The following is a 17,091-nucleotide window of genomic DNA, read 5'->3' as shown; positions in this document are numbered from 1 at the left end:
CTCTGAGCCATTGGCCTAGAAGGGCGACTTACTCTAGGTTAAGAGAGATGGAGCTTTGCGTTCAGGCCCTATCCTGATGCCCACAGGATAACCCTATTGATTAGCCCTATTGATTCTTATATTTTTGCCATTTTACAGAAAAGGAAAACGAAGTCTCCAGTAGGTGAGATAACTACCGATGCCCCCCGGCTGATGACAGCAGAACTGGCTTCCAGGATTGGCTGCCGTTTCTGAAGTCCACACAACCTGCCAATCTGTCCAGAAGGTGTTGAATTCTAAAAAGGTCAGCTTTACAATTGCTGTCTTTAATTCCCATGCCAATAGTTAATACTTTTCACTTGCGGGGCGTTTTCCCTCCAGGAGCCACAGACAGGTCTGTGGAGGGGCACCGACGGGAATGAAGTGTCCCCTCCTGGAGTCCCCCCGGGCGCCAGCCTTAACAATGCTGGCTGGGCTTTCAGACTGCATCTGCGGAGCCACACCCCGAAGTGCAACGGGGTAGAGAGGCAGGTAAGAAAATAAACGTGGTTATGGTTAATTTTTCCGCAAGTGCTAAAAGCAGCAAAAGAGATTAGAGCCCACGCAGGTGCATGAAGGTGAAGAAAAGGAACCAGAACCCGAGTGGGTGCAAAAGACTAACCCAAGGTCAAGTTCGGAGCCAACAGCCCGGCCGACGCCGGCCCAGCAAGTTCCCCGGCCGCCTCCTCACTCAGACCTGGCACTCAAGGCGCCCTGTGCTTTCTGGTGTTTTGCGGCTCCTTGGTGTCTCTGCTAGAGGGCGGGCAGGCTCTTCCTGTTCAGCAGACGTTCACAAAGGCCCCGGGGGAACGGCGGGTTGCGGGGATGCTCCTGGCTAACCCCAGGTTTCCGGATTATCGGGGCCATTTTCATTCCTGACATTCGCACCTTCCTACCGTTACCTGAGATCATTTGAAAGGTGGCGGCCGGTGGCTCCCGCCTGTAATCCCAGCACTTTGGGAGGCCGAAGTGCGCGGATCACCTGAGACTGGGAGTTGGAGACCAGCCTGGCCAACACGGTGAAACCCCGTCTCTACTAAAACTACACAAACTAGCTGGGCGTGGTGGCGGGCACCTGTAGTCCCAGCTACTTGCAAGGCTGAGGCAGGAGAATCGCTGGAACCCGGGAGGCGGAGCTTGCAGTGAGCCGAGATGGCGCCACTCACTCCAGCCTGGGCGACGAGAGCAAAACTCGGTTTCAAAAAAAAAAAAAAAAAATTCCCAGAAAGATGGCTAGACTATACTCAGAGTGAGCCAAAGGTAGGTATGAAGCCCCTTCTCCTGCTACTATCTCAAACCAAGTGGACCTGGCCAGTATAAAACAGGAGAAATGCTATGCAGCTTCGGTGTCCAGTATTAAACAGGAGAAATGCTATGCAGCTACGGTGCCCAGTATTAAACAGGAGAAATGCTATGCAGCTACGGTGCCCAGTATAAAACAGGAGAAATGCTATGCAGCTTCGGTGTCCAGTATTAAACAGGAGAAATGCTATGCAGCTTCGGTGTCCAGTGCCGCCTTTGGGCAGTGCTGCCAACCAGAAAGGTCCCAACATGTAATTCGAAGCCCGTTATTCCCATTTTCCCAAGACACCCGCTCAAGCCTGACCCGGAAAGCACACCCCAGGCCAGGTTATCACCCTACGAGCCGATTTTCCTCCTGGTACCTGTCCTGGGGAATCCACATGTTGAAGGGGCAGAACTTTGGTCTCCTTTCCCCGTGTCCCATTCTAGGAAATCCTCTGGGATCCCCCGACAGCGGCGGCAATGGAGCCGGCCTCAGAGGCTGCCCTGCCTCTGCCCTAATTCACGTTGGCCTCTTCGGCGCAATTGAAACTTACAAGGCGGAATGAAATGAGCCTGGCTCCTGATCTGTGTTGGAACAAACCCCCAAGGGCATCCTCAGCCGGCGGGAGTGCGGGGCCTGGCCACATGGGCTGAGCACAGGGCTTCATCTCACACGCGGGGACACGGCCGTGAAAAGATTCACGGAGGAAGCAGCCTCCACCAAGCGGGCTTTCTCAGCAGCTATTTCATCATTATAATAAAAGCCACTTGCATTGCACAAGCTCACAATAACATAGATTAAAAAAGGTAACACGGAGCAGTCTTTGGCGGAGGAAGTGCCCTGTGACACCTCTGTTGGTTATGAGTAGTCTTGGAGGACTAATAAGAAAAAAGATTTTTAAAAAATGAAGAAACCACCAAACAAAAGTTAAGCAGGGTTCACAGTTACGGAGCCACTGTGCCGGAGAGTGTTCCACGAAGCCAGTGGGGATGGCCGGGGAGATGCTCCACAGAGACCTGCCCACCGCCCAGCCCTAGCAGGCCCGGGTCTGCATGTTCACACCGCGCCCTGGGCAGAAGCCCGCTCCCCTCCTGCCTGGGACTTCACAGGCTCTGCGGGGAGATGGTGGAGGCGATCGAGTTACACATGGACATGTACTCTGAGCTTGTGGGAAGGAAATGCCTCGTGAATTCCAAATATAATTAGTAGAATATCATTCAAGGAAAAGACATTATAAGGTTTAATTGTTTCCTGCCCTCCATAGTCCCCTCTTCTGATTATGGTGACTTTACATTTTCCTTAGTGAAATGAAAAGAACGTGGGGTATGGAGGAAGGACCTTTGGGCTCACGGTCCTGCAAGAAAACTCAGTAGCCATGTGGCCTGCACAGGAGCCATGACCCCTGGGACCGCAGCAGGCTGTGCCGCCCAAGAGTGTCGGGACTCACCAGGGTGGCCTGAGGACTGAAGCAGTGACTCTGGTGGATGGTCTCCGTGGAGTCTAACACCCCACACAAATCCCACTGTCACCTCCCTTTTCTGTCCCTCCCCACCTCCTCCAGGGCCCGGGTGGCTGCTATTGTTTAGTATCTTTTCCAGGTGTGGTGATGACATCACCTTCGCACTGTCCTCTTGGAGTCACTGAAGAGGTTCCTGGGATGGGAGAGCTGAAAGGAGCCTTAGGAATTTTCTAGAACCATCATCGCACACCACCACCCACTTCAGTAGGAGAACCGAGGTTCCAAGTCACAGGGCACGTTGGTGGCAGACCCAGGTCTCCTGACTGGCTACAGCGCCCCCCAGCCCCAGCCTTCCCCGTCTCCTCCCACCTCGCAGTAGCCCCACCTTGGCCTGCCCCGCCATGAAGCAGAATTCCCCCTTTCAAGGGTGCCCTGAAGCCCCCATGGCAAGCCTTTAAGAAGGATTCCCCACTTTATTCAATAAAGAGAACACAGAGCTCTGAGGTACCTTGGCATTCTGCAGAGGGGGCTGGTAACTGGACGGCCGGTAGAACATCCTCTGGGTGGCATCAGTGTGAATGTCACCAAGGAAGAGCTCCTCGACCAGGTGGTCGAGGTTGTGGTGAAGGTACTGCTTCTCCACCCGGATGAGCTGAAGCTCATGCATGGCAAAGTTCACGGCCTTGGTGCACTCACAGCCATTCTCCTCTCGCCAGAGGTCATAGGCCACGTCTTGCACCCAGGGACCTCCGTCTGCGAGGAACCCCGGGCACGTGCGGTTCACCTGCTGGCCGAGCTTCTCGGCCACCGCCTCTGTGTGGCAGATCACCTGGACGTTGTGCAGCTGGTAGTCGGCTTCCGTGCCCCCTCGGATGATCCAGGAGGCCTGGCGGAGGCGGATCTTGCCCCGGATAATGAGAGTATAAGTGGGATTTGTGCACCGGTTGCTGCCATAATAAAACTGGTAGGCCTTGAAGGTGTTATTGTGGTAGAATCTGTAGGACCTTGTGATGAACTCTGGGCCTGACCTTACTTCACAGCTGGGAAAGAGAAGGAGAAGAAGAGACCTTTGTAAGCCCAAAGGTATGGGAAAGAGATTCATTATGGTATTAAGAAATTACAGAAATAATAATGAACTGCTGATGGGCCAGACACTGTTGTCAGCCCTTTAGAGATACCAACTCACTGACTCCTCACAACCTAGGAGCCAGGTATTATCATCACCCACATTTTACAGGTGGGGAAACTGAGGTTAGGGAACATGCCCAAGAGCACATGACCAGCAAGTGTCAGAGCCAGTCCATGAATCCAGGCAGCCTGGCTCTGACGCTGCGCTCCTAATCACTGCCTCAGCCAGCCTTCCACTAGCTTCACGAGCAGGCCAGGAGGGCAAATACCTGCTGCCCTATGCAGGCATTTCTTTTTGGATAAGGAGGATGAGTGCTGTGCTGGCCTATAAAAGAAGTTTCCTTATGCTAGTTCAAAAACAGTCGACTTCCTGAGCACTTTTATTTTATGGACCTTGTCTAAGTAGGCAGGTGCAAAATGTCCGTCATCCTGAGACAGAAACGAGTCACCTGGTGTCTTCTTGTCCATTCAAAATTAATTTTCTCTCTAGTAGAAAAGTAAAGGGGCAATTAACTAAAAGCAAAGCTGGCACAACAGAAATAAGGGTTCCTTTTGTTTGTGATGGTTGCCAATGTGGCATTAGATGAATGCTAGGTTCCTGAGCCAGAAACACTAAGGCAGAATCTACAGAGCATAACAGTAGTGGGATGGAATTGAGGGATTTCACACACGGCTCTGTCAGCCATTCATATACACTAGCTGAGGCTGCAACGGAGGGCACGGGAGGTACTTAAAGCCCTGGCCAAATAACCTGGCCTTAGCCTTTTGTTAGCTCCTAGTCTCAGTGACGCCATGACTTTCAGCTCATCAATTCTGGCCTTCCCACTCTGCTCTCATCTATGATGCTAACACAGGTTCTGGTTGGAACCGACGAAGCGTTGCTAAATCAAGCAGTCAGGCTAAAATGCCAAACACAAGTGGATTTCAAAATTGCTAACACTTTTTAATTTGTTCGTTGATGGATTGGTGAAAGATAAGCATTATTTAGAAGGGGGTACTGTTGCTACGTAAAGTTTGACGCCTGCTGTCGAGTAGCATCCTATGGACATAAAGCACTCAACGGTACCTGGGGTATCTGTAATCTTAGAAAAAGGAGACAGAAAACACCCCAGATTTCTCCCACAAGGAAAGAGAAGTTTAGTGTAAGCAGTGATTCATGTTAGATGAGGTTTAGAAAAGAAGATCCCTTATGTTTAATTTTTTAATCTAAGCATCAACAGCCTGCCACGTACAGTGGATCTCAGGCCCACTCACTTCTCAGTTGCCCCTGCAGCTCCTCTTACCTAAGCCTCCGTCCTCTCTAACCAGAACGGTTGCAAAGGTCTTTTAACTGGTCACCCCCAAATCACTTTTTCTCCCATCCATTTGCCAAACAGCAGCCAGAATGCCCTTTCAAAAAGTTGAATCATGTTTTAAGCACGGCCCCTGCTGTAAGCTCTTCAATGACTTTTCAGTTCTCTTAGGTTAGAAAAGCTGGTCTGCAAGATGCCTTAGAGCTGGCCTACCCGCCCCAACAGCCCCATCCGAGGCTATCTGCCCTGGTTTACTGCATCCCAGCCACAGGGCTCTCAGCCAGCCAGTCCTTCACTCTAGCCAGCCTCTTGCTCACTCTGTGTCTAGCCTGGCCTCTGGTTCTTTAAATACAAAGCGCTTTCTTCCCACAGTCTTTGCACAGCCAACAGTGTCTCAGTTCCAGGGTCCCCTTCCTTGGTAGGCTTTCTGAACTCCGCCCCGATTTTAAAATGGTTTATTCTCTTTTTCTCTTTTAGCACCTGTTGCCTCCCCCACCCCTCCACTTTCATAGCACTTCTTGTGTATTTACTTATAAAACCCCTGATGATAGGGACCAGGTCTGTTTTGTTCACTGCTATATAAATAAAACTTAAAATAGTGTTTGGCATATGGTAGGCACTCAATATTTGTTGAATAAAATGATAAATATTTTAAAAGTATGTAACATGAAGGTTGTTTATGCAAATTGTTTATTGTGGTTATTTTGAGAGACCTCATTTTTATGAAATAAAATTCTGCGTCCTCATCATGTTATACAATTTCTTTTTTTCTCTTCTCCGTATTCATCTGATCCCTCCCCAAGGAACTTGGAGGCTGCTATCCAGATCCCAGGAACAGCACATAGGGAGAAGTGATCAGATCCCAGAGTTAGTCTTGTTAATTCTCAGCAATTTAATGGGTAGAAAAAAAAAAAAAAATCGCAGATCTGCCTCTAGGCTATTTTTAAAAGCTCTAACGGAAGATAAGCCAGGGCTCAAACTGGGATAAATCTCAGCTTCATAGCATGGAAAAGAATCCAAGACCTGCACCCTGGCTAGCAGAGGTAGCTTTTAACTTACTCTTAGAACCCCGAAGCCATATATTAAATTACCAGAATATGGCTAGAATATTTACACCATCCGGAGCTTGGAAGGCATGCTTCAGGGTTGGTGAAACACAGACTCTTAATTTCACTTGCTAATGGTTTCTTTTTATACACAAGTAGTCCCATAGAGTTCAGTAAACAAGGATCTATTCACTCACGCTGTGTGGTTAACAGGAGTACAATATAATCTCTGCTTTAGCATAAGATTTCTACAGTAGTTGGCTATTTTTCTCAACCAACCATAATTTCAAAGAGTAGTTTGGTTCTTCATTAGAACTTAGACAACACCTAAATCATTGTAAGTGATAAAGTCTCTATGCATCTGAGAACCCATAAGAAGGGTCTTCCATAGTGGTGTGCTCTCTGGCCTCTCCCAGACCCCACCTGTCCTCTTACCCTGTGGAGACCCAGTGGCCCTCGATTGTAGGTGGCATCTGCACGGTGATCCTTGCGCCATTGTGGAGATGTTTGAGCATGTGATGGCACTGTGACTCCTTGAAAGCCCTCCAGGCACTTTTCTCTAAGGACCTAGGATGGGACCTGCTGTCTGGATGAAGGAGGGCAGAACCCTCTCCCAGCCCTGAAAAATCAAAGTGGAAAGTTAGCCAAAAGAAGAAGTAGCAGCAGACATGAATCACGCCAAACAACCACCTCTGCAGCAGTCAGTGGCTGAAGGTGGGAAATGATTGTTTATTGTACAAAGTGTCATCACAGTGCACACTCTCGCACAGGATGCACATTCCGAAGTGGCAAGTGTCATTGTAGATCAATTCCCTGGTGAGAAAACTGAGGTCCCTGGAGATCACCAACATAACTTGCTTGAGGTCACTTAGCTAGTTCCTGGCAAAGCCAGAGATCAAATCCACGCATCTGTGAAGCAACAGTGAAGGTTGTGCATCTAAGAAGGGTTTGTGCAGGGTGGCCAAGGGAACGTGACCGGCACTGTAGGAGAGAGAAATGAACATGTTCTGGAGTCACCAAAGTGGAGGAGGTCGGGAGAGGTGAAAGAGGTGCCATCAATAAGGGTGAATTTACACAACGGCAGATTTAGGTGAGGAAAGGAAACAGCAAGGAGACCAGCCTCAATGAAACTGCAGCCTGGGCAGTGATGGAAGGAGAAGGCCCAGGGGACTAGGAAGATTCCCAGCTGGGATCTGCTTGCTGGCTTGACTCCATCTGCTTACACCAAGCCTTGCCTCTTCTGGTTCTCTGTCTTCAAGTGGATGTCCCCTACACGGCTGCTCACCAGGGGATGTGAGCCTTGCACCCTCCTACAATAGGGACATGGTGTGACATTTCCCCCCAATTATCTTCCAAGTCCAGCCCCTCACCTTCAAAAGGCCAGAAACAAGCTAAACATACAATATAGGGCTTTAAATTAAGAATAATGGCAATATTACATATGTTTATTTCCCAGGGGTAAAGAAATACTAGCAGTAAGCTTATCTTCTGAACGAGTGGTGCAGGTTGGCCACAATCTTCCCAAGCAAAACTACCACCAGCCTAATGTTCAGAATAAAGCAATTAAAACTAAACTAATGGAGTTATTATCCGAAAGCCACGGTCTCCTCTGATACTCACTCCCAAAGTGATTAACAAATCAACAGGCATTTATGGCGGATCTACTATGTATTTAGCCCTGTGTTAGCAGAAAAGACACTAGTTAGACAATGGTACAAACTTTTTAAAAATATAAAAAACAAAATGTACCTGTTAGAATTCTACTGGTGAGGAAGCAATTATATGTTTTAATCAACACATAAATAGCTTCATAGAGAAAGCATGGTTTCTGAGAGACGATTTGAAAATCAGAAGTTAGATTCAGAATATAGTGACTTACAGCAGCACGATGAAAATCTACCTGGATAAACTGAGACCTGCAGGATGATAACCTCAGATATCTGTTAAATATTCAGATATTTACCATCATGTGGACAAAACATTCAAAAGACTGAACTAGTTTTTGATGGAAAGTATTAGTGTTGAGAAGACAGAAGTTTCTGTATCTGAACTCCCAGATTTTCCCTCTAAGTAGAATTCTGGCTTTGAGATGGAAAGACAGCTTCTGATTGTTCTTACAGATTTTACATGCAATGGATGTCTGTGAGACAAATATGGGTATTACTCAACTAAATGAAAATTGTGAAAAGAGATTCTAGACACAAGAGGACAGTGCCATGTTCAAATTTAAGGCAACCTCACTCAGCCCTGTTTAGCCAAGTCCCTTAATTTTGGCCTGAGCTAGAATGGGGCAAACTCTAAACATGAGAACTCTGCCCAGTGTTATCATTATTCATGGTCATGGTTATTAAGCCAGGGCTTCCTTTCCTGAGGCCTTGAGTTCCACTGAGGGAAGGCATCTCCACTAGAGTGGTACTCCTGGGCATTCCCTCCCTGTCCCTCCTTCTGCCCTCCCCTGGTGAAGGCACATGAGTTATGGAAGTGGAAGCGAGCATGCTTGACTCAGTCATTTTTTTCTTTTCAAAACCAGCCTATTTACCAATCACATGTATTCTGATCAGCTCCCTCAGGGATTGAGGACCATGCCCCTTTGGTTGTTCAGCTGTGGCACTGGGCCAGATGGGAAGTCTGAAACATTCGGGGGGAACTATGAGCACTCCTGTCACGGGCACCCATCTACACTGTATCTTCTGATCGAGTATTCATCACTATGCTAATGTTTTAATCCCCATGTGCCTCACCCTCATGTTGAACACTCTCTTAGTTCTGAACCAGAGTAGGGGAGAGGGGACTGCTCACTGGACCTCCACCAGCCTCCACTGTTGTAGTTATCTTGATAACTGTCAACATTTCCTCAGTGTCCCTGCTAGGCAGTCAAGGAATGAAACCGAGTATAACTTGCTGTCTGGTGGGTCAACAGTATGATCAATTTTGATGTGGCTAACTTAAAATAGATGTTAGTTAAAGTTACAAGGTATTGGGAGTTGGGGAAGATTCTGCTTTAAATATGCTACTAAGCATTCAGTAAAGAAGCAATCATCTCACTATCAACCAAGCTGTGTTCTAAAACTTGATTTGTAAACCTCTACACCCTGCAAGTGTTTTCCCATGAAGGTAATAAAAGTCAGGAGTGTAGTGGATGTGGGTAAAATCTCCAAAGTTCAGCTGCTTGAGTTTGAAACTAGATCTGCCACTTGAAGGATTGCATTGGATCCAAGACATCAAGGAGTGTTAAGATGTATCATTATTTTATTATCAGTGACAAAACACGCACACCTAAACAATGACATGGTGCCTTAACAACAGTCCTGAGATACCCATGAATTATTTGCAGCAGCCTCCGACGGCACTGACATTTCTGTTTCTAGTCAAAGACATTTGGCAATTTCTCTTGCATTTGGTGGCACTGCTGCACGTGTGACAGGTAATCTGTTTGCTCTGCATGTTTCTCAGCAACAAAACTAAAACAATGCCTCATCTTTTTTGGCCTTTCTCCTTTCTAAGTAGTTGATTGATGCTGTGTGAGAAAATACGGAGTTGCAGTTATTCTTCCAGCAATAAATACTTGCTTCACTAATGTCAAATTAACACTCCACTGCTCTATTACAAGATCTGTCTGATTTTCACCGTGATTTTCCTTTTTCAGTGCTGAGAGTATAACTTATGAGTGAGGGAGGAAAAACACCAAGCATGCTGACTCAGTTGTGTACTCTCTTGATGTTCAAAACCAGCTTATTTGCAATGAATCTCCAGATGAGTCCCGAGGAGGAACATAAAAGAGGTGATGTGGGGACAGTATGAGCATCTGTGTTCAGGTTCACACAGGCAAAGGGAATGTCGCCCCTCGTGGCTGCTGCCTGGAGGCCAAGGGAAACTGGGGCCCCCACTGACCGTGAGATGCACACCCCCTGCAGAGATCTTAAATTACGAAAAAGATGGGTATCTTGCAGTCAATAAAACCCAACATTAGCACAGTGACCTTAAACAGATCACTTAACTCTCCAAGCCTCGGTCTACTTGTCAGTGACGAAGGGATAAAAACATCACCCACTTTTTAAGGTTGGTTTCAGTTGAGCACCATGTTGGTTGGTATTATTTCAAGTAATGATCTTAGACCACCCTCAAAAAGTCCCCTCTAACTAACAGAACCGCTAAAATCAGGGTAAAGTCACATGGAGGAGCCAGGCTCACTCTGAGCTCTGAAGAGGACAAAGTGTAAGGACACAGGGGCTCCAGGCAAAGTTAAATGATGACCCTCAATGTAGAAGAGAGTGAGGCCCAAAGTGCCAAGTTCTGTGGTTGCTGATAAGTTCCACTCAGTTTAACAAATACCTGTCAATGAGGCTGGGCACAGTGGCTCATGCCTGTAATCCCAACACTCTGGGAGGCTGAGGTGGGAGGATGGCTTGATGCTAGGAGTTTGAGACCAGCATGGGCAACATAACAAGACCCCATCTCTACAGGAAAAGAACCGTCAGGCATCGTGGCACATGCTTGTAGTCCCAGCTACTCAGGAGGCTGAGGCGGGAGGATCACATGAGCCCAGGAGTTCAAGGCTGCAGTGAGCTATGATTGCGCCACTGCACTCCAGCCTGGGTGACAGAGTGAGACCCTGTCTCTAAAATAAACAAGTAAGACATACCTATTCACCTTGACTTGCTAGACTTTAGGGGCCAGAAGCATAAAGACTAACAAAGATGTTTTGTGTTTTGTTTTGTTTTGTTTTTACTTTGAAGCTTTTAAGGTCTCACTGGCCTGGATGTCAAAGAACAAGGGTCAGAATGAGGAAGGAGGTTCTGGGGAGGAAGCTAGGGAGTTCAAAGGCGGAGAGAGAGGGGTGGGGGGCAGCACTTGCATGGGCCATTCAAAAGACTAGAACCACACAGGAAAGGAGGCCTACAGCTATGCTTTTGACCAGTGATGGAAGAAACAAAATCTAAGACCCTCCAATACACAAATTATTGGAAAGCAGGAAAAAAATGATACTAAAGAGCCCAGGGTTTCTCAAGGTCAATATCCATTTTGCTATTGCTCACATTTGACAATAAGCACAGCTCAGGAACCCAGCGAGGCTGGCAGTGCAGCCAGGGCACCCATGTCAGCGGCCAGATGGAGAACCCCAAGGCTGGCACAGCTCCCCAAGGACACAGGGATTTCAGGCTCACACTCTAGGTTAATATTCTATTTCTAAGATGGAAAAATGGGGTTGGTATTTATTCCATTTTTAAATTCTCCCTTCAAAGTACCCAACATTTTCATTACTCTTAAGGAGCAAAATTAATTTTACTCTTAAGGAGCAAAATTAAAGGGGTCAAGTGAAAGAAGTTGCTGTAAGGCAGGAGAAACTGACTCTTAGGCCTTCAGTTCACCACTGCAAGTGGTCTCCGGTGTTTACTTGGCTCATCTGATGTGGCAAATGTGGATGACTTTCCTGTGAGTACTACTTCTGTTAAGTGGCTGGGAATTAAAAAGTCATTTGAAGCACCAATTTCAGCTGCAGCAGAGGCCAAGCATAAAAGTTAGACCGGTAAACCCCAAAGCTTCCTTCTCAAGGATCAGTCATGGTGTGCCCTCCAAGGACACTCATCTTAGATTTCTGGTCAACTAAGGAGCTCCTGTGTTTGTTGCATCGCCTGAAGTAAGTCAATTCCAAATTCGGGACTGGAACTAGCGAATCATTCACTCATTCATTCATTCCATCAGTAAGGCTCTGAAGGGCCAGGCACTGTTCTGGACACAGCAGCCACAAACATTTCTCCCCCGGGAGTCTCAGTTGGACAAGAAACTGTAGGGTTGTAGAGGACTCTACGGAGAGGGGGAAGGGTCTGAATTCTTCCTCGAGGGTTCAAGGAGAGGCCTCTCTATCTTGAAGATGGAACAGAAGTGGTCTAGGAGGAGTGTGCTTGAGCACACTCAAGCATGGTGGGGCATGAGTGACAGATTCACGTAGGAGGCTCTAAGAGAAGGGGACACAGGGTGACCTAGGACGAAAGGCAGAGGGAGGCAGGGCCACAGTTGAATGCACCACACATCTGTTACGCAGAGTGGGGACTTCACTGGAAAGGTGAAGGGGGGCCACCAGAAGATTTTCTGCAATGTCGTGGTGTGGTAAGAATTTCATTTTGGAAAAATTGCTTTTCTGGTTTTTTTGGAGGGACATGGAGGGCAGATTGGAAGCAGGAAGATCAGTGATGAGGCTACTGCAATGGTTCAGTCTTGTATGATTTCTTGATTGGATAAATGAGAAAGATAAAAGAAGGGAACAGCTCCCAACAAACTGTAGTAAATCTTTTTTGTAGTGTTGGAGGGGCATTGGCCATCTTTTGCATCTTGTGGGGGGAAGAATTACCAAAGTTATATTAAAAAAGGAAGAAAGGAAGGAAGGAAGGGAGGGAGGGAGGGAGGGAGAGAGGGAAGGAGGAAGAGTCACAGGAAGGAAGGAAGTAGGGAGGCAGGGAGGGAAGGAGGAAGGGAGCAAGGGAGAAAGGAAGGAAGGAAGCTACAGTAAGTTAGCACTACATTTGCATCTGAAAAGGAACTTTTGTAAAATATATATACAGTCTCTTTTAATACATTTTAAATTGCATAAATCAATCATCCCAGTGTTTAGCAATGCAAAGTTCAAGGACCACACTAATAATAACCATTCCTGTGTGAGTATACCTACTATTTATAATAATACATGTGCTTATTATATATAATGCTAAGTTTTTAAGCCCCTCCAGTTTTTTTTTTTAAGGAGTTTAAAAGCAAAGATTTAATAGGCAAAAACAAAAAACAAAAAACAAGAAAGAGAAAGGAAAACAGCTCTCTAGTGAGAGAGAGGGGACTCCCGAGAGGAAAAGACCCTAAGCCCCTCCACTTAATTGGATTCCTTGTGTAATTGGAAGTGTTGGTTAATCACAATATTCGGTTGTTGAAACTTCTGCCATTGTATGTCAAATGCAGTTTGAGCTTATTATCTTTCTTTGATGATCCAGGTTCTTAAAAGTGCCTTAAGGTCATTATTAAGAACAACCATGCCTGTAAAATGGGGCTGTGGATAGAAAGGAATGAACCTGTAACAACTCTGTGTAGACTATGAAAAGATTTTTCCTCTTATTTTACATATAAAACAAGAGTCAGAAACCATATACTACATGTGAGAGTACACACACAAATAATGTCAACATTTTGATTAGTTGAAGATTCTAGATGTTAATTAAGGGGACTAGGGAATGGAGTTCCCATTCACTAAGATTTTGCTGTGAGTGAATCTGCAAAAAAGAGTTATCTGAAAGGATCAAACAAATATTAAGAAAATGGCTGTGAGTTTTTGGTCTTCAAAGTGGTTTTGGGTAAGTCATCTAATATATGCCTTTCTTTTTCCTCTATAACTAAACATAATGATCATGATGATGATGACTAATGTTTGCATTACACTTGACAATTCACTTTATGTATATATCATCTCATTTGATCAAATGCTAGCTACTATACAGGTACAGAGGCACTCTTGATTGAGAATGTATAAAGTCAGTTCCATGGTACTAGCTAAACTGGAAGCTCTCCAGGGACTGTTCCCAGTCCAGAGGAATTCTGAATAAGGTTATCCAAATGATTCCACCATAAAATGGTCTCAGACATTGGGGGTCCAATGGTCTGGGCCCTGATAAAATTATTATGGCAAAGGGAATAGTTTCTTTCAAATGAATGTCAGAGAATAAAGTAGATTCTGGAAGGAGTGGTTCATCTGTTAGAAACAAATTAAGTCCTGTGTGCTTTAGGACATAATTTTATTGACGACCATGTCCAGAAAACTAAATGAGATCCTGGAGCTCTGGAGGGCTCGGTGGTATGTAAGTGTGTGCACCTGCATGTGTGCACTAATGATTTACTTCCAAGGAATACATTACCCCCCGACAGTAATCCTAAATGACTGCACAATGATTGTAACTACAATCATAATCACAATAGTCTACCGGAGAGTGAAAATTCCCAAAGATATCACATTTTAAAAATAGAGTCACCTAAATAAAAGGAGGCACAGGGTTGACTATTTACACGGAGGTTTATGCCCTAAGTAAAAGGTCTATGTGTTGGGTTAACTGTTCACATCCCCTGAATTCACCAGACGATGCACATAGAAAGCAGTCCTTGGCACAGTTTCCAAAGTGAACACACACAGTACCTCTGCTAGAGCCCTCCACAGCAGATCTCATTCCTAAACCCATGGTGCTTTGAGCAAGCAGGCCAGTGTACGCAGAAACCAAACAGAGCCTTTGTAGAGAGTGAGAGAAGAAAAAGGGTGGGGTGCCTGCTGGACTTTTGCAAGTCAACATTCATTCATTCAACAAATGGCTGAGTGCCTACTACGTGCTCAGGTATCTCTTAGGCTTGAATCATCGTGACATACACGGGAAAAAGTAAAATAGGACAGTATACTCCATGTCCAAGTCCCTGATTTTTCAATAAAGTTTTTTTTGCTTTTTTTTTTTTTTTTGAGACAGAGTCTTGCTCTCTCGCCCAGGCTGGAGTGCAGTGGTACGATCTCGGCTCACTGCAACCTCCGCCTCCCGGGTTCAAGTGATTCTCCTGCCTCACCCTCCCATGAAGCTGGGATTACAGGGGTGCGTCACCACACTCAGCTAATTTTTTGTTTGCATTTTTCTAAGTAGAGACAGGGTTTCGCCATGTTGGCCAGGCTGGTCTCCAACTCCTGACCTCAGGTGATCTGCCTGCCTTGGCCTCCCAAAGTGCTGGGATTACAGGCGTGAGTTACCACGCCCAGCCTCAACAAAGTTTTAACAATCTGAATTATCTAGATGAATATATTCCATGGTTTTTCACCTGCCTATCTATACTGACTGAGAAATAAAAAGTTCCAATGTATTTTATACATAATAAAATGTAAAATTATTTGGGAAGGAAACAATAATTTTCAAGCACACTTGGGGCTAAACTAATCTTTGATCAGGTTAATCTCTGTACATGTACTCTAAGGCTTAAGGGAAAAAAACTGAACTTGAAAAAGACTAAGTATAATGTCAAAATATCAACAATGACGGAGAGCTTAAAATGATTCTTTCCTTGTTCATTTTGCAAGTTTCTGTACTTTATATAATGTGCCCTGCATACTTTAATAATCAGACTGAGAAAAGTGTTTTCAAGTTAGAATTGTTGTGACACATAAAATGTGACTGATTAGATTAAAAGCAGGTAATTACTTAGCCATGAAATTGCCTGCCCAATTAAATAGGCAGTCATTACTGTAAACGTGTGCTTTGAAGTGGGGGCTGGTAAATAAACTCCAGCACAGCTTTCCATTTTTTTGAAATAAAAGCATGTATGTATTGCAGACAGTACTGAATTTTACCACCATTGTGGTACTTGTGCTTATCAAGTTATTGTTTTAATTTCCTTTTTTTTTTTTGTGCAGTAAGCTTGCTGCTTTTACCCATCTTGAAATCTTCATATCTAAAGGCAGTCTCTCTTTATGAGAAATATAATAAGGTCAAGTTTTCAAATTCCTGGCTCCATTTGACTTTAGTTGAAAACAAGTTACTTTTCTGTGCCATTTTCTAGTGCCATAGTCCTCAGGGTGGACACTGGGGCTGAACCAGAGGTTGCAAAGTTTGCATGTTGGATCTGCAGCTGACTAGTCACATCCAGCCTCTTCAGCACAGTTGTGGTCTGTGTGTGTCTGTGTGTGTGTGTGTCTGTGGTCTGTGTGTGTGTAGTGTGTGTGTGTGTGTCTGTGTGTGTGTGGTCTGTGTGTGTCTGTGTGTGTGTCTGTGTGTGTGTCTGTGTCTGTGTGTGTGTGTCTGTGTCTGTGTGTGTGTGTCTGTGTGTATGTGTGTGTGTCTGTGTGTGTGCTGCACGTTTGTGGGATTCCCAGCAGGGAAAATAGTGCTATCAACTGCCGTGTTCCATCCACTCAGCTCTGAGGCTCTACATTCAGTTTTTCTTCTCTTCCCTCCCCTAGATATTCTTCAAGAATCCTCAAGGAAGGGAGAATACTCCCTTTCAGCCACTGGACCTGGCAAATGGTGGCTCCTGGCACGTAGTAGGCCCTCATAGATGAACTTACTGAATAAATGGTTAGCTGAATGAATGAAACCAGAAAACCCTTGCAGAACAAAATACTCTTGATAATTTTAGGGTGATACCATATCCTTTCTCCAACCTTGAGATGTACATACCTATCACATGAATTTCCAGAATAATTTTATTCCCAAATTGGCGAGGACTAAGCAATGGCCTGTGTCCACAAAACGAAGCCATTAAGAACTCATACTTGGAGGATGGTAGTGGATTTTTTCCTGGTTTTCCCTGCGATCACTTCAACTCCAGGGGAAGAGTCTACCGAAGACATGCCCTGCTGTGTATCTTTCAACCGCTGTAGACAATAATCACTAACACATCATCTTCTATTTCTGGTCTGAAATGTTTTATGCCTCCCTTTGATTGATTATATTGTCATCAGTCTGTCCCTAAATAGTAGTATGTAATTACACAGACATATCACCCACCTATATTTAGTTCTTTTCTCATTTAAGGGGAAAAACAATGAACTTGGCTACTATAAAAGAATGAAATTGGCTTGTCAATGTATTTAACAAGAGGATATTTAACATCTGTCTAAGACCCTTGCCCCTGTTGGGTACAGATGAGTCATGCTTCTTTTCAAGACCTCATTTTCTTTTTATGACTAAGAGAGGGGAAAAAAGTGCAGGAAAGACAATGTTTTTTTGGCCACAAAAACTGTCCTTAGTAAAATAGTTTTTCAAAGATTTCTATTTAACCCTATATAAATGTTTCCTCACACTGTGTCGGTTAAACTCTCATTTGGCAACCTGCAAAGTTTTTTTTTTTTTTTTTTTT

At 45.3% G+C, this 17,091-nt stretch overlaps 1 protein-coding gene across 1 annotated transcript in view; it reads right to left on the bottom strand.

Annotated features, from left to right (window-relative positions):
* APCDD1 (adenomatosis polyposis coli down-regulated 1) overlaps positions 1–17,091 on the bottom strand; it is a 39,039-nt gene that overhangs the window by 18,225 nt on the left and 3,723 nt on the right. The window contains exons 2-3 of the mRNA XM_011936614.1: positions 6,664–6,847; positions 3,271–3,802 (exon numbers count right to left, since the gene is read on the bottom strand). Coding sequence (XP_011792004.1) covers positions 3,271–3,802; positions 6,664–6,847 — 716 coding nt within the window. The remainder of the gene's footprint in view (positions 1–3,270; positions 3,803–6,663; positions 6,848–17,091) is intronic.

The sequence above is a fragment of the Colobus angolensis genome, unplaced genomic scaffold (assembly GCF_000951035.1).
Source record: "Colobus angolensis palliatus isolate OR3802 unplaced genomic scaffold, Cang.pa_1.0 Scaffold155, whole genome shotgun sequence".
In the NCBI taxonomy this organism is placed as follows: domain Eukaryota; kingdom Metazoa; phylum Chordata; class Mammalia; order Primates; family Cercopithecidae; genus Colobus; species Colobus angolensis.
Note: the sequence above shows the minus strand (reverse complement) of the source record. Positions and strands in the feature narration are given on the sequence as shown.